The 23,593-nt window shown below is 42.7% G+C and overlaps 1 protein-coding gene across 2 annotated transcripts; it reads right to left on the bottom strand.

Moving 5' to 3' along the window:
• Positions 1-1,394: 1,394 nt before the first annotated feature.
• On the bottom strand, positions 1,395-22,884 carry LOC137431097 (uncharacterized). 2 transcript variants are annotated; one of them, XM_078781399.1, is made up of 7 exons: positions 22,742-22,884; positions 18,576-21,657; positions 18,378-18,459; positions 18,181-18,238; positions 5,881-5,993; positions 4,547-4,681; positions 1,395-4,453 (listed from the first exon to the last, which is right to left on the bottom strand). In XM_078781399.1, exons 1-2 carry the CDS (start codon positions 22,861-22,863, stop codon positions 19,068-19,070), a joined length of 2,712 nt encoding a protein of 903 aa, XP_078637525.1. In that variant the 5' UTR covers positions 22,864-22,884; the 3' UTR covers positions 1,395-4,453; positions 4,547-4,681; positions 5,881-5,993; positions 18,181-18,238; positions 18,378-18,459; positions 18,576-19,067. The 2 variants fall into 2 exon arrangements, 1 of the variants encoding a protein (XP_078637525.1); XR_013624039.1 differs by lacking the exons at positions 18,181-18,238; positions 18,378-18,459; positions 18,576-21,657; positions 22,742-22,884 and adding an exon at positions 10,404-12,048.
• Positions 22,885-23,593: the final 709 nt, after the last annotated feature.

Genomic DNA, 23,593 nt, shown 5'->3' on the forward strand with positions numbered 1-23,593 from the left:
CTGGATCTCCGATGTTGATAGAACGACTGTTGGACGACGTATCGTGCACCGACTTTTGATTAAGTCGGATCTGATAGACGTTTGACGACACATCCGGTTTGAGATTGTCAAGCTCCGATCTCAGGTGTCGTTTCATCAACTACTCGGACGGAGCTACACCTGTTGTCGATTTTGGCATGTTGCGCTATTTGAACAGGAGACCAGAGAGCTTTGTCTCTAAGTTTCCCTCCTGAAGTTGCTGAAATCAGGATTTGATGATTTCCACTGGACGTTCTGTGTGACCTCATCTTCACAATCCTGGGGTGACAATCATGTGTTTCATCCATGACGTCACAGCTTTCTTTTGAAGAGTTTGAACCTGGATTTGTTTTCATGTCTATTCTTACTATAATTCACCAAATGTCCGTCCGTCTGACTGTCTGTCTGTCCATCCGTCCGTTCCCAGGTACTGCAAAAACGGCTGAACCGATCGCAACGAAATTTTGGGTGGGTAATTCAGGGACCACCTGGAGTAAAATAGGCTATATTGTTTTTCCAATTTCAGCTTTGGTCTCCAGCATTTTCAGGTTTGGACTCACGCATAACGTTATTTTCCCGGGTGCCGCAAAAACGGCTGCACCGATCGCAAGATTCCCACGGGTGACCCCACTAGTTCATCGCATCTAAGAAGAACAGCAGTCGCTGACCTGGAACCAAATAGGTAACATACAGAAATTGCTGCAGAAATAATGTATGTACTCTCATGCATTGAACATCCTACTGCTTTATCATGTGTGTGGACCATCATTGGTCAGAATGAACACAAGAAATGGTCCAATCAAGGAGCAGCATCACATCTGCATGTCCTGGATTCTATGGAATCTAAAGCTCTCATCATCATTGAAATTTCTTCCTGTGAGGTTGAAGCACTAGGCAAGGTCTGTTGTTGCTATAACATCACAGACAGGTATTTGCTTGTTACCACCTTCTCTCCAGTGTTGCTCCCCCTTGCTCTCTCAGTCCTCTGCGCCTCCCCATCTCGCGCAGGAAGCACGCTCAACCCCAACCAGGCACCGTGCTCTTCCTTGCAAGTTCGTTTCCTCCCCTCATTCTCTTGCTTAATCCAACTGTGGCCCCACTGTTGGTACATACCCTCCATCACCTGCTATGAGCCTCGATCTTGTAAAGACAAAACGATGCAATGGAGACATCTGGCTCGAATATTCGAAATTTGTTTTACATAATTCATGTAATGCTGCTCCCATGTAATGCTGCAAACCTATAAATAGTGTTGATGAAGTGTGTATGAAACACGATATTGATTATACGAATAGCACTATGTTGGATGAAAAACATGATGCCGACAGAGAAATGTTGTATAATTTGTCTTTGATTTAAAATCCAACGTTGAGAGAGAAAGTTGATAGTTTTATTCTGAAAAAAATGATAAGTGCAAAATTAAGACTTGGGCATAGTTATCAAAAAAACCATTAAACTCTAATGATGTCATCAACAATGAGGAGCAAATCGTTTTAGCTGACGAATTACGTAAACCTACAAACAAAGTTTAAAAGAAGGAGAGTTTATTCCAAAGGTGTTGATTACATCTGGTCCGCTGATTTAATTTAACTAAATAATGATAAGGGATACAAGTATGCTTTAACCGTTATTGATTTGAGGAGTAGATATGCATTGGTTGTTCCTTTGAAAAACAAAAGGGGTAACACTCTAATGTTAGCTTTCAGTGGAATATTTAGTAAAAGCAAAAGGACACCAAAGAAGTGATGGACTGATGAGGGAACAGAGTTCCATCACAAAACATTTGTGAAATTTCTCAAAGATAATGGTATAACATTATACAGCACCTTTAATGAAGGAAAGGCAATTGTTATTGAGCATTTTAATCGCACTTTGAAAGAGAGATTATATTTAAAAAATTCACACAACTCGGTTCTCAACAATGAGTATCTTTCATTGAGGACATTGTAGATAATTACAATAATACAGTTATCCCGGTGTGTACCCCGGTTTAGAATAGGTACACCGTATCCCTGCGCATCGTAAGAGGCGACAAAGGGTTGGCGCCAGGAAGGGCATCCGGCCATAAAAACATTGCCTCAAACAGGGAACCATGATCGTCATGGGGCCCGCAAGGCTAAACCCTGCTCTAGCGGGGAAAATGGCCTTAAAACGATCATTCAATACAGTTCATTCATCAACAAAATCAAAACCATCGGAAACATTTGCAAAATTAGAATATGAAAAGGAAATTCATTTGAGAAAAACCAAGTTCAAAGTTGGTGATATTGCAAGAATATACAGATGGAGAAGCCATTTTGAGAAGGGTTATACAAAGAGATGTACTAATTAACTTTTTTTAAATTGTTGATGTAATGAATACAGTTCCTTGGACCTACAAATTAAGTGATTTAAAGGGAGAAGAAATCTTGTGTTCATTTTAATCACAGGAATTACAAAAGACAAAGATGATAAATAAATAAATAATTTTCAAAACATTGACTCCGCCCCCTTTTGTCTCCACCCACAAACCACGCCCACACAAACCACACCGATAATCCCCATAATCCCCATAATCCCCCTCCCCCTTGTGCACCACCACCCACCTCATCCCACCCCCACCCTTCTCCACACTCACACATAGAGGGGAAAGAGATGGGACAAGGGAGGTGGTGGATCATTGGAGGGAGTGCACTTCCCTTTATCCCCTCCTTTATTCTCTTTTTGTAATTACTGATGAAATAATTGTGAGCAAAACAAATATAACAAGCATTCTGAGTCTTGCGCTGCAATACATGTCCCCTACCAAAGTTCAAAGTGCCATAACTTTGTCAAAAATGATCGAATATGCAAATTTATGCACGGTTGATGCTGGTTTTCAAACTTGATCTGAGGTATGCTGAGACACGTGTGTCATGCCTCGCCTCGTTGATAAGCCCGCAAGGTCGCTCCGTGGAGCGGCCTGCACGTATTGCACTGTGTGAATTATATAAATTATTTCCAACTCACGGTCTGAGGTACTAGCGATTCAAGAGATATCCATTTTTTATGGCACATTGGAGAAGCCAATGCGAGGTTTCTTCTTCATCAGCTTGTCACAACTCTGTCAAATGCGATCGAGTTTAAAAAGTCAGAATTTGACCAAATCTGTTTTATTCGTTTGTTAATATACCTCAGCTATTGACAAATCTTAAATTAGAATTTTATTTGAGGTTAAAATGACCGCGACAGGTCGTGTCCAACGATGCTTTCAGTCTGTACATGTGATAAATAATTAAATCCGCACACTTGACGCCTCTTCTTCTTCACGCAATAACAACTTCTAGCTTCCAGACCATACATCCAATAATCTTGAAATTTTGCACACTTGTTACTCTTCATGACATCTACTATATTATGAAGTTTCACGTCGACCAATAAAGCGATTCAAGAGATATCCATTTTTAAAAACATTTTCGTTTAATTAACGATATCCGCCAAACCACGTGAGCTATCGCAAATTCCAAAAGGACATCTTAGTAGACTGACATGCGGAACAGATCTGTGAAGTTTCCCCTCGATTGGATCAAAAATGAGGGAGGGGCTCGGTTTTAAATGTTCATGCTTAAAAACGTCATAACTCTGAACCCATGTGACGCATGACATCATGCTCGCTGACTTTTTTGTCTGTCATGGGTATGCGATTCTGCCTGCAAAGGTTGGCCTCGATCTGTTCAGCCGTTGCAGAGAAAAAGGGGTTTTCGTGTTTTCACGAAAACAATATGGCGCCCGAACCACGTGACCTGTGACGTCATAATTACCATTAAAATATTCTACAGACCGAGTCCCTCATATGGTGAAAATTTGATCTCAATCAGTCCTATTATTGCAGAGAAAATCTATTTTAAAGGAAATTAAAACTTAAAATGGCACTGAGTTAAGGATCATCAGAATTCCGAAAGTTCAAAGTGCCATAACTTGGTCAACAATGATCGAAACGTCGTGAAGTTCGAACTTGATCTGTAACTTATCATGAGGAAACAATGTGCCAAGTCTGAAATCATTAGCGTTAAGAGTTTAGAAAAAAAGTCCGGAAAACTGTTCTTTGCGTGACGGACTGACGGACTGACAGACTGACGGACGGAGGGACGGCGTGCAAACCTATAGTCCCCTCCGGTGTACACCGGTAGGGGACTAATTAAAACCATACAACATTAAAACCTTTACATTATTTAAACATTTTTATTTGGGTGGGAGTAAATATTCAATTGTGGAAATGATTCTTTCCCGACACAAATCACAGTCTGCTTGTGGAAGATCGAGTTTTGTGTTAAGTTCATCAAGATAGGGGTTTAAACCAGCACAGGTTGGAAATGAATAAGCACTCTTTGGAACCTCAAAGTAATCCCAATCAAAGTTGTGACATTCATTGACTTGATCTTCAACCTCAACCATCAACTCTGTTATTGAAGAGATTCTGTGATAAAAAGAAAAAAACATAATTATTATTCGTATATTATTTGGGTCTGTATAAAACAATATATAATTAATAGGTTTAAACATAGCTTACCAGTCTTGTTGTGATCGTGGGTGAAAATCAGCACAGGTTGGAACCTCATAGTAGTCCCATTCAAGGTCGTGATATTCATTGACTTGATTTTCAACCTCAACCATCAACTCTGTTATTGAAGAGTTGGGGGCTAAACTGGAATTAAAAAAAGGAAAGGCAATAGTTGTTGAATGTGCAGTTATTTGGTTCTGTATAAAACAATATCTATCTATAATTCCAGTAATCTCTGTGTGTATGTTTGTTTGTCTGTGACCGCTGTTTCTCGACAACCACGGGTCCGATATACTTTAAACTTGCCAGGTATATTGCTGGGGACCCGAGGATGTGCCTTTTCAAGGTTTCATATTAATCGGACAAGTAGTTACCGAGCTATGTCCAAAAAACGATTCAACCAATCAGAGAGCAGCGAGCTATCACGTGTGCCGAACGTGCCGAACAGACTCTGCCTCGGACGGCACATTTGAGAGCGTATTCATTTATTTCACGTTGGCAAACTATGTTGGCGTTCAACTATGTTTTAAAACTAATTAAAACTAATTTGCGATTCTTTCGCTTTCCTGCGCGTTTGTGCACGCTATGGCGATTTCTTTACCAAACTCCGCAAGCCGTTCGCTTTGGACCAAACCATTTCATGTAAATAGAGGGGGGGGGGGGGGGGGGGGATTGTCACCGTACTCGCAAGCCGTTCGCTTTGGACCAAACCATTTCATGTAAATAGAGGGCGGGGATTGTCACCGTACTCGCAAGCCGTTCGCTTTGGACCAAACCATTTCATGTAAATAGAGGGGGGGGGGGGGGGATTGTCACCGTACTCGCAAGCCGTTCGCTTTGGCTTTGCGAATGGACCAAACCATTTCATGTAAATAGAGGGGGGGGGGGGGGGGGATATAATTTTAGATATATATATAGTACGGGCATGCCCTAGTATAATTAATCTTACTATAATTCACCAAATGTCTGTCTGTCGTCCGTTCCCAGGTACCGCAAAAACGGCTGAACCGATCGCTATGAAATTTTTGGTGGGTAATCCTGGGACCCCTAGGAGTAAAATAGGCTATATTGTTTTTCCTGTTTTTCCAATTTCCCTGTTTTTCCAAACACGATGGAATAATATTTACCGATATGAACAGTGATGTGGCTTTTATTGAAATTCTACAAATACTGTTTAGATTTTGATGATTTCCGTGTGATATGATTTAACGGATGTTTATATGAATCGTTTAAAATAAAAAAAGCCTTAAATTTCTGATATTTTGCCTTTTCATTTGGGCCTCCCAATTGAAGCCCCGCCCATAGGGCAGGTACCGTTGCTAGTAGGTTTAAACATAGCTTACCAGTCTTGTTGTGGAAAAGGTTGAAAAGATTGAAACTCATCTTCAAGGTCAAATAACTCTTCGATTGACATCCTCTGTCTCCATGAAGCGCACTGGACCTTGGTTCGTCTTCTCTATAAAAAAAATGATGACAAAATAGAGTTAGAACAATAACCTTCCTGTGTAAGAGGAAGGGATTAAAATTATTTATAGAATTCGTTATAAATATCTCTTGACCGAGAGAGTTTGGAAGGATTAACATTTTTTTAAAGGATTAAATGCTCTTGACTCATGCGAAACCATAAAATAAGAAAATTAATTTTTCCCTAAAATAAAACATAAACCAATATTCGTGGTTAATTCGAGAATAACGAAAATATGAGTTTTAGAACCGAAAAATGGTTTTGGGGTCTATTTAGGATTTAACCTTTGTTGATGGCTAAAATGGGGAAGGGAGAAATAGACGGGGTTTTTTTGGTTTTTGGTGGGTGGCCCAAAAGTTCCAACGCATTTTCCCCATTCACTTACATGTAAAAATGGTTGTGTCTCACAACCAACATTCTTCCCCTACTGTTGTGCCAATACAGTCATCAATGTCGCGACAAACGAGCTTAGGTTGAGGATGAACATATTGATAATGGATTTGTTCCTCCACTTAGCCAATTTGCAGAGTTGGGATCCAATTGATTACCCAGAGCTACTGTGTTGGTAGTACAGTTGACCACGCAATGAATAAGAAAATATTTCAGAGTAAAGACAAGTGCCGCTAGTCCTACAATGAACACATTTGGCACACAGACCAAAGACCGAAGGGTATTTTCATCCATCACCTCAGCCTTGAAAGCCTACTTTTCCATCTTTTTTTAAAAATTATACACAATCTGATTGGCTAACAGCTATCACAGGACATAGCACGGGTGAAGGCCAGCATATCTAATTAGCCGAGCTGTGTATTCCACCCATTGGCTGGACAGCAGGCCTGACTCCACCCACAATTGTAAACTAACTAATTAATAAGTTCGCCATTTTCATGCTGCGTTACGCTGAAACCATCTGCTATGGTAAGTGTTGTACAGTATATTCACAATTGCTGTACCTTTCCTATGTTTGTCCTTCATTGTAAAGCAAACCTGAGCCCATGCTAGCACCTATAGGCCTCAGCCTTTTGGCCTTCAGCCCTCGAGTGAGGTTCATGCTTATACACTGCCTGGGGTTTTTCTTCTGGGAGCGACAGTTTTCCATTGACAAATTTCTTCCACACCTCTGAACCTCAATGTCTGTTGCACAGAAGCTCCACAACCTCAACGTTGGCACCTCGTGCAATCAGTGGTGGTGCGAACAATTAAATTGTCAAATTGAACAATCTGAATTTTTTTTTCAAATGTACAGGACCGGCTGCAACAGCGGGTTCTTTTACGTCACATGGGGCCTGCCTTTGAGGCGGTCCCGATTCCCAAACCATCCCACCTCCTACATCCATCAAACCATCCCACATCTAGCTCTTTGTGAAGGATTTCAAGCACAATAAATGGAGATCCCAACAGTGGCAACATAACTCTTGCATGTAAGAAGAATTCTCAATTAAACTTTTCATGGTAAAGCCTCAGGTTTTCAGTATTGAATTTTCAGTATTTTTCAGTATTGAATTTTCAGTAGTGAATTTTCAGTATTGAGTTTTCAGTATTCAGAGTTATGAATATTGTGGTGTGGTGCAGTTTTGGAAAAAAGTTGGCATCAACACTTACTAATTATTTCTGTTCATAGAACAGGTATCGCAGCTAGTGGAGAATAACAGTTTTTTGAGTGCATGATGCGTGCGTGTCCTTGAGTGCAAGGTAAGGATTACACTGAAGGAACTATCTTGTGAACAAAATGTCAAATTAGTGTGGTCGAGCAACTTCTTAAAGTAAGTGCAACCAGGTAAGTGCTTTGCTATTTCAAACTTTTCGGGGAATCCTTTCAATCTATTAAAATTGCAGTGGTAAAGTATGCTGCACCAAGTAACACTGTCGGACGGCACCAGCGTCATTGCCATTGAGAGAGGCAGCTCGGAAATGCGCCGTCTGAAGAAGATTATTAGGATGAACGAGATGATTTTCCAGTTTGACCGATCTCGGTTATTTTTATGTTTTTTTTTTGTTTGTTTTCTTATTCCCTTTGTGTTTTATGTTTTTTTTTGATGGTTAAACTTACGGTGTCACCAAATAATAGTTTCCTTGGATATGGGACAATAAAGATTGTTATTATTTTATTCTTTATTTTCTAGCTTTTGCCATCGTCTGGAGAACTAAAAAGTGATCTCTACCTGGACAATCAGCTGAACAGACCAGGTAGGCTCTCTTATGTAGCCAAAGCGATTGGTTGGAGAAGATATGCCAACTTTAGTTTTGGATGTAGCAAATGGGACCGGAGGAATTTTTCATGGGACCACGCCATCCCTACATCAAGTGCTGGCGCAGTTGATAAATACTCTCAAAAGTAGCAGCATAGAAATTCAATTGAGACAGAGAAGGCTTCGGTTGTTCGGACAGGTAATATAGCGAGAACTATAGAGGATGAACCTAATCGGAAGATAGTAGGCTAGAACTATAGAGGATGCACCTAATAGGAAGATAGTAGGTTTTAAGGCAAATGAAAAAGACGAAGAGGCAGCTCGGCCCAGGAAAACATGGCAGGAAGGTATAAACAATGACATGAAAATAACTGCTTTAAAGAAAGATGTGAACGAAATAACAAAATGGAGTCGTGCGAATCCATCGACCAACGCTATAAAATAAGAGCAAATGTCGTTAAAAAAACGATGACAGAATTTGCTTCATGTCAATGGAAGTCAAAAACAAATTGCATTCACGCTGTAGCTAAACCTTGAGCTTAAGGGTCATTCATAAACATTTCAGTTAGGTATTTATAACCTATGTATATTATAAAACAGAAGAATTACAACAAAATAATGATAGAGAAGAGGAGGTGGACGATGATCTATAAATTGGCTCACGACAGGGATGAGGATAGTAAGGTCATGAAGGGGGTCTATTTCAGGCAAAGTTCAAGACCATAGATCAGTGGATCATTCAGGCTTTAATGAACCAGCTTCTGCACCTTTCACAAGCATCGCCATTCCCGCCAGTGTGGATCCGCGCTTGCACACCCACCACACGGGGTGTACAACCTCAAAGTACTGCAATTGCACCCATTTTCCTCTAACACTGTTTTAACATTACAACATTTTCCTTTAATAGGAATTAAAAATAAAATTTATGAAGAGGTAATTAATGATAACTAAATTATGAACCAGAAGCAAAATCAACACCCTGAGGCACTTCATGATCAACTTCCCCATCCAAAACCTTGATCTCTTCTATCCCCGTTAATTCACCCCAGATCCACTTTCTTTGAAATCCCGACTTCTTTCTTTCCTGGAAGTTCTAGCAATTATACCTCTCCCACCCCACTCCCCCCGCCCCCCCCCACCTTCCCATACCTCCTCCCACCAAGCCCTCTCCCTCCCACAGATCTTCCGTTGTCCCTGTTCTCTGCTGTTGTACTTGTGTGCTTCTCTCTCTCTCCCCATCTTGTCTCCCGCTGCCTTTTATTGTATATTTTGTGTGTCCGTTTTTTTTTGTTTTTTTTTGATCGATGTTAGCTCTTACACGAGCCCCGATCTTGTATATAAAAAAATTAATAAAACTGTCCAAGCTTGCAAATGTACCAACCGAGGTCACACATAGTCCGCCATTGTTACAGGATTCACACGGGCCTACTTTGTGAGCCATCTGGGCAGAACTCTTTTCCCCCGAGTCTCCTACATAGGTCTCACATTCTGAGATATCGAGGCAGAACTCACTTCTTGATTTTTCCCGAATTTTGTCGGTCTGCAAAGTAGAACTCGTATGATGAGTCATCAAGGTAGAACTCGTTTTGTGTGTCATAAAGGTGGAACTCGTTTTTTGGGTCATCAAGATAGAACGCGAATGCTGGGTCATCAAGGTAGAACACGAATGCCGGGTCATCAAGGTGGAACACGAATGCTGGGTCATCAAGGTAGCACACAAATGCCAGGTCATCAAGTTAAAACATGAATGCCAGGTCACCAAGTTAGAACACGAATGCTGGGTCATCACGGTAGAACACGAATGCCAGGTCATCACGGTAGAACACGAATGCCGGGTCATCAAGGCTGAACACGAATGCTGGGTCATCAAATTAGAACAGGAATGCTGGGTCATCAAGGGAGCACACGAATGCTGGGTCATCAAGGTAGCACACGAATGCTGGGTCATCAAGGTAGCACACGAATGCCAGGTCACCAAGTTAGAACACGAATGCTGGGTCATCAAGGTAGAACGTGAATGCTGGGTCGCCAAGTTAGAACACGAATGCTGGGTCATCAAGGTAGAACGTGAATGCTGGGTCACCAAGTTAGAACACTAATTTTGGGTCATCAAGGTATAACGTGCATGCTGAGTCATTAAAGTAGAACCTTAAGATTTGACTTGAGATCTGTGAGAGTCTGATATTTTGTCTTGCATTCCTGGAGCGCTTACATGACGGAGTGATGATAGATCCACGGCAAAATATCGCATCTTCTTCTTCAGTGGCCGCTACGACACCTTCTTCCTCTGCACGCAACAACTGACAACTGGGAGAAAGACAAAAGAGCTGGAAAATACAAAAAAAGAGTTGGACAGATTTTGGATAGACAAAGAAGGATCACTGGAATAGCGAAGAAGTGGCAGCTCAACTGGGACAGAGAATGTTCTGCAAGGTAGAAACAGAAACCAGGAGTCACATCCTATCTGGATGTAAAAAAAAAAAAAAACTCATGTCAGAACAGCTGTACACCCAAAGGCACAAGTTATGTGGAGTAATCTACTGGCACATCTGCAGAAATTTCAATATCCCAGTTTCACAAAACTCATGGAAACATGAACGAAAAGCAAACATTGTAAAGAAGGACATAATGCTCACGACCTGATGATGCCATCCAGCATGAAAAGTGAAAGCGAAGGACTGCGACAGAGATAGTACTCAGGAACAAAAAGGAAAAGACAACGTTGCTCATTGAGATGTCAAGTACCCGGCGATTTCGGCCTAAATAATGCAGAAATCAAGAAAATTGCTGCAGGAGAACATCATGAGTGCGAATGCCAAATAACTCTGGCAGGATCTCCCCACGATCACTCGTTACAAGCCGAAGTTGAAATCTCCAAGGAATGACGACACACATTGCCAGCCAAACTGACTCATTTTTACAGCCAATTCGATCATCCGGTGGGCACAGCACCAACCACAGTGGAAGTGACTGCTCAAGCTTTTGTGATCTCCAGAAATGACACTTGGCGTGTTCTGATGAACTTGAAGGTCAGGAAAGTGACTGGTCCTGATGGTGTCAGCCCCGGACTGCTGCGGTCTCTCGTGCTGATGAACTGTCGCCCATTTTTACTTTACTTTTCAACTAATCACTTCAGCTTTGTAAAATTCTCCGTGTTTTGAAAAAGTCCATAATTATCCCTGTGCCCAAGCGTTCGTCAGTGAGTTGCCGAAATGATGATAGACTGGCGCCAACTTGTCTGGGGTTGCAACGGATTAACTCTCAACATTTACAACTTTCATTTAGTCGGTCGCATTCCGCATTTAGTCGATTTTTAATCTTCGGTCACATCTGCATATGTCTCTCTCTCTCAGCATGTGATGGAATGTCTCAATTGTAAAAACCTTTCTTCGCTCAGGGCTATCCGATCAGATTCATGAATCCTTCTGTGATAACTTGGCAGCCTTGATTGTAATCATGAGTTTTATAACTCTGGCAAACAGATGGGGTATGTCTTTGCATGGCCTTCACATTTTTACCTCCCACCCACGAGTCCACCAGAAAATAGAAGGCCACTCGAGAGAAGATGTCAGTGAGAACGGATCATATTGTTAAGCGCACTATGTTTCAGTTCTCTGTGATCATGAAATAAATTAGTTTTGTACACCCTCTGATTTGAAGAGAGCCGAGTCTCTTCTTCGACAATTGCATATATGTGACAATAAATTCATTATTAGCATTATTATTATTATTATTATTGTTATCATGCTTAACAACCGCAATCCTGGAAATACTGCATTCTCTGCATTCCTTTCTGAATCGCAATTGAATTTTTATTTTATTTCACCTTCAATTTCACATCTAGTCCGGCAGATATGTGAAGAATTGTGGTAGAATTGTGCCTTTGATGATACAAGCATGAAACTTGGCACACAGTTAGGGCATACCCTTACAGTGAAATTTGGATGTAGGGGCATTCCAGATTTCTCCTTGGCCCAAAATGGCGGCCATTTTACAAAATGGCGGCTAAGAAGGACATATTTACCTATTATTTCAGACTTGTCATTTGTGCTGCTATTGAAACACAATGTAATGAGCATATTATAAATTGTCATGTACATGCTATGCAATACCTTCATACTGGGTTCAAAATTGGAATCTACGGTGGCCTATAAGGGGCAGAACAAATGGTTTACCATTGCAATAGACAGGACTGGTCTAGCGGTTTAATTATTTAACTTTGCATGACTATCTGATTTCTCCTGGGTGTAATTTTGGTTCAATACCTTTATATGAACAACTTTGATGTAGCTTTATGAACTTTCCTATCATAGACTAGGTGACTATAAGGAACAATGCAAGGCTAGTGAAAAGTTATGAAAGCGAATTACTATATTTATGATAATAATGTATGTATTTCTTTTTCAGATGATAACTCGACTGCACTGCACCTTCGCTCATTGACTGTAGTAGCTACCTAGATTTGGTTCCCAATTTGTATATTGATTGGATGGTGGTGGTGGATAATGCTTAATTGACAATGGCCAACAAAAATTTCAAGCTATTAGACCCCCAAAGCCCTAGTACATCTGGAACAAACATGCCTTATCTGACAGATTGGGAGAAGTGTGTGTTATGTCAGGAGGTCACCGATGAGGCCCTTGCCTGTCCAGCTGATTCCAAGCGAACCACAGGGTCCGGATACCAAACTCTTGCAGATTATCTCCTCACCTTCAGCCAGATGGGCTGCCTGCCAAAATCTCTAGAACTGTCCCGCCTGGACGATGGTGAAGGTATCCAGTCAACCTTCCAGAGCCACAAGGCTAAGTGGCATGATTCATGCAGACTGAAATACAACAAAACTGAACTGCATCGGGCACAAAAAAGAGAAACGTCTAGTGAAGAAACCGCAAGTGTCTCAAGAAAGTACACCCGTCACAGAGTACATGTAGACCACACACAGCCACAGCCTGAAAAGTGTTTCTTTTGTGACAAACCAGCGGGTACTAATTCTCTGCGAAAAGCTTCCACCTTCAACCTCGATAAATATGTCAGGACAGCTGCCCTGAAACTAGGAGATCAGGCACTTCTTGCTAAACTGAGTGCAGGTGACCTTATAGCACAAGATGCACAGTACCACGTGAAGTGTCTGGTGTCACTTTATAACAAAGCAAGGGCCACAAGCACAACACTGAATGAACAAGATGATATCAATCACGGTATAGCACTTGGAGAGCTAGTGTCCTACATCGATGATGCCCGCACAGATGCTCTTGTAACACCAGTGTTCAAGCTGGTAGACCTAGCAAGACTATACACCACCAGGCTGGAACAGCTTGGAACAGTCTTGACCAGGCGTGTCCACTCCACCAAACTCAAAGATCGAATCATGACATATTTTCCAGACCTAGAGGAGCACATGTCCGGTCGAGATATTCTGCTTGCTTTCAACCAGGATGTTGGCTCAGCCCTTCAGAAGGCATGTGATCACGACACTGACAGTGATGGAGTTTGTCTTGCTAGAGCCGCAAATATAGTTCGTAGAGACATGTTGAAAATGAACTCAACATTTAGTGGTTCATTTGAAGCCCACTGCCAAGAACATTCGGTACCTAATTCGCTTGTATCACTAGTTTCTATGATCTTGAATGGTCCTAACATCCAAGAGCAGTCAAGCCACTCGTCGGTATCAACACCTACTCTCACAATCTCACAACTCCTTATGTTCAACAGTTACTCACGCCGCAGAGAGAGTAGCAGTACTACCACGTCCACGAGGCACAGTCACAATCGGGAGACTCCCCTGCCTGTGTACCTGGGCACCCTTATCCACACAAAGACTCGAAAAAGAGACCTGGTTGATACTATGTTCAACCTGGGTCTCTCGATCTCCTATGACAGGGTGCTTAGCATCTCCACAGACTTGGGGAACAGAATCTGCCGTTTCTTCCAAAATGAGGGTACAGTTTGCCCCCCTGAGCTAAAAAGTGACCTCTTCACAACTGGGGCAGTGGATAACATTGATCATAACCCCAGTTCAACAAGTGCCCACGACTCCTTCCATGGCACTGGCATTTCACTTTTCCAGCACCCAAATAGCGATAGCCGTGGAGTTCAACGGGTAAACCCAGATGACACATCAACAACAGATGCACACCTGCCACAGTCATACACCATCGTACCTCCTGTTGTTCTGGGTAAATGTGACCCACCTGTACCCAAGCTAGCGGGTCCCAACAAAAGCAACTGCCAACTCATCCCTGAAGCAATGCAGATTGAGTACAGGTAACTGATTATTGTGTTTGAACTGTGGACAGTTATATGTGTACCTAAATAACCAAGACTTGTTAACTTGAGTGGACTTGTTTGTTCTTAATTGTGTTCATTATCTTGCATTTTGACAGGTGGCTGGAGCAGATGGAGAAGACAGTGCTATCTGACACACCACTTAAGGGAGACGAGACAGTATCATGGGCTGGATACCATGCCAGCAAGCAGTCTATTCCAGAAGAACCAGAGTGTAGTGTGGCCTTAACTTCATTGCTGCCTCTCTTCTATGACCAGGCAAAATCTGTGGCAATGATTCGTCACTCCATGGATGTCATCAAGAAAGCAATCGATATTCTGAATCCAGGTCAGATCCCTGTAATCACACTTGATCAGCCACTGTACACACTTGCCAAACAGATCCAATGGAGATGGCCAGAAACACACGGAGAAGATCACTTCGTCATGGTCTTTGGTGGACTCCATATTGAGATGGCAGCATGGAAAACCCTCGGTGACCTTCTGGATAGCAGTGGGTGGACAGGCGTTCTGATGCTTGCAGGGGTTGCTACAAGTGGTACTGCTGATTCCTTCCTGAAAGTGACCCATGTGACACGCACACGACGAGCACACCAAGTCACAGCCAGTACTCTCTATCTTCTCCTGAAGGAAGCCTACAGCCAGTACACCAGTGGACTAGATGAGGGACAGGATACGATACCACTAGATGACTGGTGCGGTGAACAAGCCAATGCAAGTCCACAGTTTCAGTTCTGGTTCCTAATTATGCAGCTAGAACTGGCAGTCCTGATCTATGTGAGATCCGTCCGTGAAGGAAACTTCCAACTGTACACTGATGCTCTGACCAAGCTTGTACCATGGTTCTTCGCCTTGGGACATACAAACTATGCCAGGTGGATCCCAGTTCACTTGCGCGACATGGTGACACTTGCAACAAAGCATCCAACTGTATACGCACAGTTTCTGGCAGGAAACTTCACCATGAAGAAGACTACACGTGCATTCTCTGCCATAGCCTTAGACCAGGCACACGAGCAAATTAATGCATTGGTGAAAGGTGATGGAGGGGCTGTAGGTCTTACGGAGAATGCTGCAGCTTTGCGCCGATGGATGGTGTCTGGTCCAGAGATGGCCAAACTGATCTATAAGTTCGAGGCCACAACAGAAAAAAGAATTAGGAAAACTGAACTAAAACACCATGAACAGACAAAGCACACGCAGGTAGCCTTTGCTCGAGATGTGAGAGCACTCACCCGTGTCATAGGAGAGATGGGGAACCCATTCTGTGACGACAGCAAAGATCTCTTGGTGCTAGACAGCAGAGACCTGGCAGACCCAGCAGTCATCAACACCCTTTACCAGATCGAGAAGCTGGGAAAAGAACAGTATGACACATATGTGAACGAGAGGCTTGTACATCAGACAAAGCCTATCACTGACCCAATAAAAAGAAACAATCTCCCTCTCTTCAGCCGACCCCCAGTCAGAGAGAAGTCAAGAACAGAGTTGAAGGTGGTATCTCTGAAGAATGACTGCGTTCTGTTCTCCAGGCTGTTTATTGCATCCCAGACACGGAATGGAGATCTTGATGAATTCTTTGCACATGAAAACCAAGCTTGTCCCCCTGCATTGTCACAAATGGGCAAAATCCGGCTTGGAACCAAGTCTGATCTGGTTGGGTGCTTAGAAGATCTGATCACCTCACGGGAAAATGATGATGTAAGCCCCCCTGTTGAAGTCATGATCCTGGATGGAGCAGCCATCGTGAACATGCTGGCACCTCGTAATGCGAAGACCTTCTCTGAGTATGCATCACTAGTATTCTTGCCATACATCACATCTCAGATACAAAATAAGAGCAGGGTTGATAATATCTGAGATGAATATTTCCCAGACAGTTTGAAAGCCGACACCAGGAAGACGAGGGGTAAAGGCACCAGGAGACGAGTTGAGCCATCTAGTTCCATCCCTCGAAACTGGCAGGCCTTCCTTCGCATAGACGAGAACAAGGTGGAGTTGTTTGACTTTCTAGCAACGAGGATAGCAAACATTGAGACTGACAAGCAAATCGTCACCACAAACCACAAAGAAGTTTTTTGTACACAGCCATGAGATGTTACTGGTCTTTCCCCGTGTAGTCACGAGGAGGCAGATACAAGGATACTACTCCATGTCCAAGATGCAGTCAGACAGGGCTATACCAAGGTGTCAATCCGCACAGTGGACACAGATGTTTTGATCCTTGCAGTGGCAGCAACTGGATATCTTGACATCGATGAACTCTGGGTTGCTTTTGGCACAGGGAAGAATTTCAGGCACTTGGCAGCTCACGAGATGGCTGTGGCACTGGGACCAAACAAGTGCCGAGGGTTGCCATTCTTCCACGCCTTCACTGGGTGTGACACCGTGTCCTGCTTCGGCGGAAGGGGGAAGAAAACAGCATGGGAAACATGGAAAGCCTATGATGAGGTCACCTCAGCTTTCTGCGCACTGGCTGCCACACCAACCATTTCAACTGCAAATGACAACATGGATCCACTGGAGCGTTTTGTTGTTCTGCTCTACGATCGAACAAGCAGCCAGGAACATGTTAACGATGCCCGCAAGCATCTCTTCACCCAGACTGGTAGATCAATAGAGGCTATCCCACCAACGCAAGAAGCCCTCAGACAACACATCAAGAGAGCGCTACCAAGCCGGCTTTTGTTGGGGCCAGATGATGATTTGCGCACCTGAGCTCCCATCGCCAAGTGAATGGGGTTGGAAACAGAGTAATAACGGCTGGGGGATATATTGGACAACCCTCACAGAGGCAACTGGGGCATGCCGACAATTGATTAGATGTGGATGCAAGAAGGGTTGCAGGAAACAGTGCAAGTGTGTTAAGGCCGCACTCCAGTGCTCAGCTCTGTGTCACTGTGCAGGGGAGTGCACACGATAGTATACAGGAGGAATAACACACCTGTTACATATACACAAACATGTGGAAGACTGTTTTGTAGACTGTTTTATAGTGAAAGTCACTTCCACAGCGTTAATGTGGCATTTTCACTTCATTTCCATTGTGTTTCTGGAGTTTGCTCAAAATAGCTCAAAAAGTAATTATTTTTGTAAAGAATAAGGACCAAATAAATGTTATGTGAGTTTGTTGACATTTAATTATGATCTTACAACCTGTTTACGTGAAAAAAACATCATAGGTGTGCTTGAGCAATATGTAAATCTAGTTTTATAGACATCGGTACTGTGTATCTTATTATCCGTAAACGGCCATTTTTAAAATGGCCGCCATTTTGTCCCTAGGAAAAGATTTGAATGCCCCTATATCCAAAAATCTTCCTAGTAGTATGCTCTATCAGTGTTCAAAATTTCATGCTTGTATCACCAAAAGCACAATTTTTTCACATATCTGCTGGGCTAATCTTGATTTTCTTCATCACAAACTCCCACTGGATTTACCAGAAAAAATTTCAAACAATTAATTAATGCTCATCCAGGTGTTCACAATGACCTTTATATGGGTACATTAACACTCATGCCAGTCTTCCACCAATTGGAAGATTGGTTCGGTGATCGGCTGGATTAGAGTGCAGCAAAATATTCGCTTGTTCAACATTTCTGAGGCAGAGACAAAATGATAGACACAATGGAGGTGAAGGATATGCAGTTTGGACAAAGTCTGGAATAATTTGTAATGTAAGGCAAGAATCTTGACAACTTACGTTCCAACAGGTAGGATGGTTTCAGGTGAGGGTGTGGAGGAGGCAACGAGCTCCACTTCTATGAAAAATGAAAGATTAAACACATTGACATGTTCATCAGTCTGATAACTTGTTCAGGAAAGGGTACAAAAAGAAATGTATGGAGTTAATGTTCTTGTTATTTATTCTGCATGGGGATGACCATGCCAATAAATTACCTTTCCCAGCGAAATTATAATTACAATTAACTCCACAGTTAAGGATGGTCTTCTTCATCAAAGGAAGCACGAACAGTAATGTCTGTAAAAGACGAAGTGCCAAATTTATTTCAAATTTAATGTCTTCATCTTTGTGTTGGTTGTGTTTGCACCCAGTGTGTTCATCTCACCTGCCCCAAAGTATTGAGGAGGGCTTACCTGTTGTAGGTCATGTTGTTGCTGCCAGTCATCACGCCTGGGATTCCCTTCCATCAGGTCCTCTGTTGTCATTGGAGGACAAAACTGAACTGTTGTTGTTGCAGCCCGACATGACGGCTGGGCTTCCTTTACAGCAGGTCTTCACTGTGAGGTCTTCATATGGCGGAGTACATTATCTTCATATGTACATTATCCTCTTCTTTTTTTTTTCTTTTTTTTTTTTACCTCTGCCACCGAAGGTGGTTGGAGGTTATGATTTCACCTCTGTCTGTGTTTTGTCTGATTGTTTGTGAACAAGATCTCAAAATGTTGTGGACGGATTTGGACGAAATTTTGTGGAGAGGTTGGGTATGTGACACGGACGAAATGATTTGATTGTGGTTCAGGTCCGAATCCTGATTTGGCCTATCAGTGGGATAAAAACCATAAACTGTTCAGCCTGGCGGAGGTATGTGTTCTACCGAGTGGATTGTGGGAGATAAGGAGGGAGGGTCACCATCTATGGATGCCCTTGGCCTGCTTGACCACTTTGCCTCTTTTGATGGTATATTGACCGTTTGGGTCAATTTCCCTCATTTCCTGAAGATGATCCTGCAGCTTTGCCTGCTCTTCTCTTTCAACAAAAGTGTAATCTGGAGTGATAAAAATGTTTTTGGAGCATCGAGACGGATCATTGAAATTCCGTACCTTATTGTTATTATAAAGAACGAGATTCCGATCAGAGACGGATCTGAAAACAACTTTCACCGGTCTTTTCCCAACATGGTATCCCACGCGGAAAGTACATTCAGGTTTGATGTTCAAGTTCATAACGCTGAGCAACTTTGCCACAAGCTGCATGTCATTTTTACTTTCCTTTAGTCCTCGGAACATGAGATTCTTTTTTCGGCTTTCAAGCTCCGCTGGTTCATCCCTGCGAAGAGGCTTCGGTTCAGGTGCCCGCCGATGAATATCCTGCTGTTTCTGCTGCACCCCATCACCACCGTGAGGATTCAGTTCGGGCACCCGATGAACATGCTTCTGTTTCTTTTTCCGCTGCACCCAGTCGTCACCTTTGAGCTTTGGTTCGGGTGGCACCTGATGAACATCCTGATGTTGCTGCTGCACCCCATCGTCACCTTTAAACTTTGGTTCGGGTGGCACCTGATGAACATCCTTATGTTGCTGCTGCACCCCGTCGTTACCTTTAAGCTTTGGTTCGGGCGGCACCTGATGAACATCCTGATGTTGCTGCTGCACCCGGTCGTCACCTTTAAGCTTTGGTTCGGGCGGCACCTGATGAACATCCTGATGTTGCTGCATCACCCGGTCGTCACCTTTAAGCTTTGGTTCGGGCGGCACCTGATGAACATCCTGATGTTGCTGCATCACCCGGTCGTCACCTTTAAGCTTTGGTTCGGGTGGCACCTGATGAACATCCTTATGTTGCTGCTGCACCCCGTCGTTACCTTTAAGCTTTGGTTCGGGCGGCACCTGATGAACATCCTGATGTTGCTGCTGCACCCGGTCGTCACCTTTAAGCTTTGGTTCGGGCGGCACCTGATGAACATCCTGATGTTGCTGCATCACCCGGTCGTCACCTTTAAGCTTTGGTTCGGGCGGCACCTGATGAACATCCTGATGTTGCTGCATCACCCGGTCGTCACCTTTGAGCTTTGGTTCGGGTGGCACCTGATGAACATCCTGATGTTGCTGCTGCACCCCATCGTCACCTTTAAACTTTGGTTCGGGTGGCACCTGATGAACATCCTTATGTTGCTGCTGCACCCCGTCGTTACCTTTAAGCTTTGGTTCGGGCGGCACCTGATGAACATCCTGATGTTGCTGCTGCACCCGGTCGTCACCTTTAAGCTTTGGTTCGGGCGGCACCTGATGAACATCCTGATGTTGCTGCATCACCCGGTCGTCACCTTTAAGCTTTGGTTCAGGCGGCACCTGATGAACATCCTGATGTTGCCGCTGCACCCCGTCGTCACCTTTAAGCTTTGGTTCGGGTGGCACCTGATGAACATCCTGATGTTTCTGTTGCTGCTGTGAACCTTCATCTGTTGTTTCAAGCACTTCTTGGATTTGTTGATAATCAAACATTTCTAGTTTTTTCACTTTCGTCTCCCTCACCAACAGCTCCTGCGTCTTTATCTCCACATTGTGTTTTCTTTCTCTCATCTCTTGTTCTCTTTTCAATAAAATAAACTCTTTCGTTTTCCATACCATTTCACATCCCTCTCGTTCTTCCTGTTGCTTTCCCTCTCTTCGACTATTCTCTTCCTCTAATGTCTGCAGGCTGTGCTCTCGATCTTTGAGCTCCTCAGATTTTTTGTGGATATGAAGCTGTTTTTCCCGTAGGTTTTCATCTTTTGTTTTCATCATCAACGTTTCAAAGCCCTCTTGTTGCTTCAGCTCCTGTTCCGTACGTTTCCGCACATCTTTCAATTGCCGCACTTTTTGCATCCTGTTTTTAACATCTAATTCGATTTTTTCCACAGCAATCATTCTCTGCTTAAGTTCTGTGTTTGTCTGTGTTTCCCAGATCCCGAATTCGACTTTTTCTTCCTGAAAATACTTTTTCTGTTTTGCATGTCTGCATTCTTCCTCATTTCTTATCCGAAGCTCTTCTTGTTTTTTCCGCTCCTGTTCATTTATTTTCCTCTGCCCTGCTTCCTCTTTCTCTCTCTGCTGTTCTGCCTCGTGTTTCTTCTGTTCTTCTTCCTCCATTAGCCATAATACTTTTCGTAATTTGACTTGCACGTCCTTTTCCTTCAACTCCTCTTCTTTTTCCTGAACCAACTGCTCTCTTTGTATCAGATTTTTTTCGTTTTGGACCAACCTCTCCTTCAATTCCTGCAGTTTTTCTTCCTCTTCCCGCAATTTTTCTTCTTCTTGTTGTTCTTCAGCTTGTTCTTTATTAACAGAGTCTTGTTTTATTGTGAAATCAATTATTGTTTCCCTCATCTCCAGAACCTCTTCTTCCTTTTCCTCTGTTTTCTGCATCTCAAGGTGTTCATTTTCCTGAAGCCCGTTTACCAAAGGTGGGTCGTCCTTCAATTCTTCTTTCCCTTTTCGTTTGCGTCCACATCGTAAACTGCAAGATAAAAACAAAGATTCTCAGTTCAAGCTAAAATGAAGTATTTCACAACATGTAAAGTATTGAATGCATGGTTTTGTAAAACAGAAACAAACATGTTCCACGAGTGTTGAAATGCTATAGGATACGGAATATCAAGCGTGCAGATGTAACTTAAACAAGGTTCGTAAACAAGTGTGGAACGATGAACCCAAAACATAAAACAAGCAAATATTTCATCATCAGATTCCTTAAACCACATTCCACCTATTTCAGGCAGTTGGTCGATTGATGGAATATCTCCATTTGCATTTTCTTTCTGCAAACTTACAATCCTCTTAATTGTTTCATCATCTGTCCTTCTGGCTGCATGACTTAATGATCTAAACCTTCTCTTTCTCAATTCAATCTCCATACTGGAAATGTTGTCGTATTTCTTCAAGATCTACGCTCCGCCATTTATCGTTCAATGAAAGACCAAAAATCCTTCTCGACATCCCGTGTCTTCCTTCTATTCTTCTTTCACCTTCCATCCCCATGGCCCCAGTTTCACTTCCATACACTACGGCTGCCCTTATACAGGCTAAATGCACTTGTTTGTCGGGTTACCTCCAAACTCTTTACATTTATTCCAAGATACTTTTATCCAAGTCCTGTTCCTTCATTGCCCTCCAAGATTTCTCTAAAATAATACAAATTTTTCACCATTCCATTTTGCCGCTGAATCCCATATCTTCCTGCATTATACTGTGATCAACCTGTGTAATTCCAAGACTTGATTGTGCAAAAGCATTTAATGTAAACTCCTTTTTAAAATCTCTGAACTATCTTGGCCCCTTTGATGAAGGCACTATAAATATTGATGAAAAGTGCCGCCAATTCGGTGCCAGGCATGAGGGAAGTACCAGCACATCGCTCGACCATCTGACGTTCCACCGAAGTACGGTAGAGCGACATATCGGCCCTCTGCTCTCCTTGGACCATCTGAACCTTTGATTATTCATAAAAAATTTATGTAAACACGTTTCAAATTTCTGAGCTATCTTGTCCCATTGGATTAAATCATCATAAATATTGATAAAAAGTCACTTGTGTTCTTTACCAGTGAACGCAGGACTTTTTTCTTTGCGTCTTCTTCCTGAACCAACGTGATGGTTCAAATATTACACCTATACACAAGAGTAAGGTGATCGTGACGAGCACGACATCACGAACCATGGACATCCCTCCTTCCTCCACAGCATGATTCTGGAAAATGTATGGAAATTAGACAAGGGCAGGGGAAGGAGAAATGGTTGTTTAATTGTATATTAAACGATACAATATGTTTACAATTATTTTACAAAACTCAAAAGGTCGTGACAAGGTAAGAACAAGATGTTCTTGAAGTGTTTTAGAGTGCATTCACAATGGCTCGAGATTCGAACCCAGGTAAGACAGCTCAGAGGTGAGTCTACAAACTGCTTAGGTCTGCCAGCCCTGATGTGTAGTTTGTCGGTATCAATTTCCACGACACAAACGAGTGCAATGTGTGTTACTATTTACAGAAAAAGTACACCATGAAGATTCCTCCATCGACACGACCATGAAGAAGATTTTGCCTTGATGGGACAAATTCCAACTTCACTTGGTGGGGAAAGTTAACCTGAAGTTTCCAACTGAAGATAAATCTCTTTATATTCCTCATCACATCCTCATGGCAAAGATGGATCGCAACGATTTAAATGTCAGACAAGGAAGATTGGATATGGGATTTCAACTGTGTACCAACACTCACTGACCTACTCCTTTTTAAACGCTGCTCCTGGAATCTTTGATTTGTACAAAAAAGTACTGCAAGACAAGTCAGCCGATTTAAGAGTGATGAAAATTAGCAAATCAGTAGGACCTGATGAGATACGAGTTAAGTATGGACCTGCCTCGGTGAATATGGGGTTCAGGTCCTGAATAAACT

This window comes from Myxine glutinosa, chromosome 7 (genome assembly GCF_964187855.1).
Source record: "Myxine glutinosa chromosome 7, kmMyxGlut1.1, whole genome shotgun sequence".
In the NCBI taxonomy this organism is placed as follows: Eukaryota; Metazoa; Chordata; class Myxini; order Myxiniformes; family Myxinidae; genus Myxine; species Myxine glutinosa.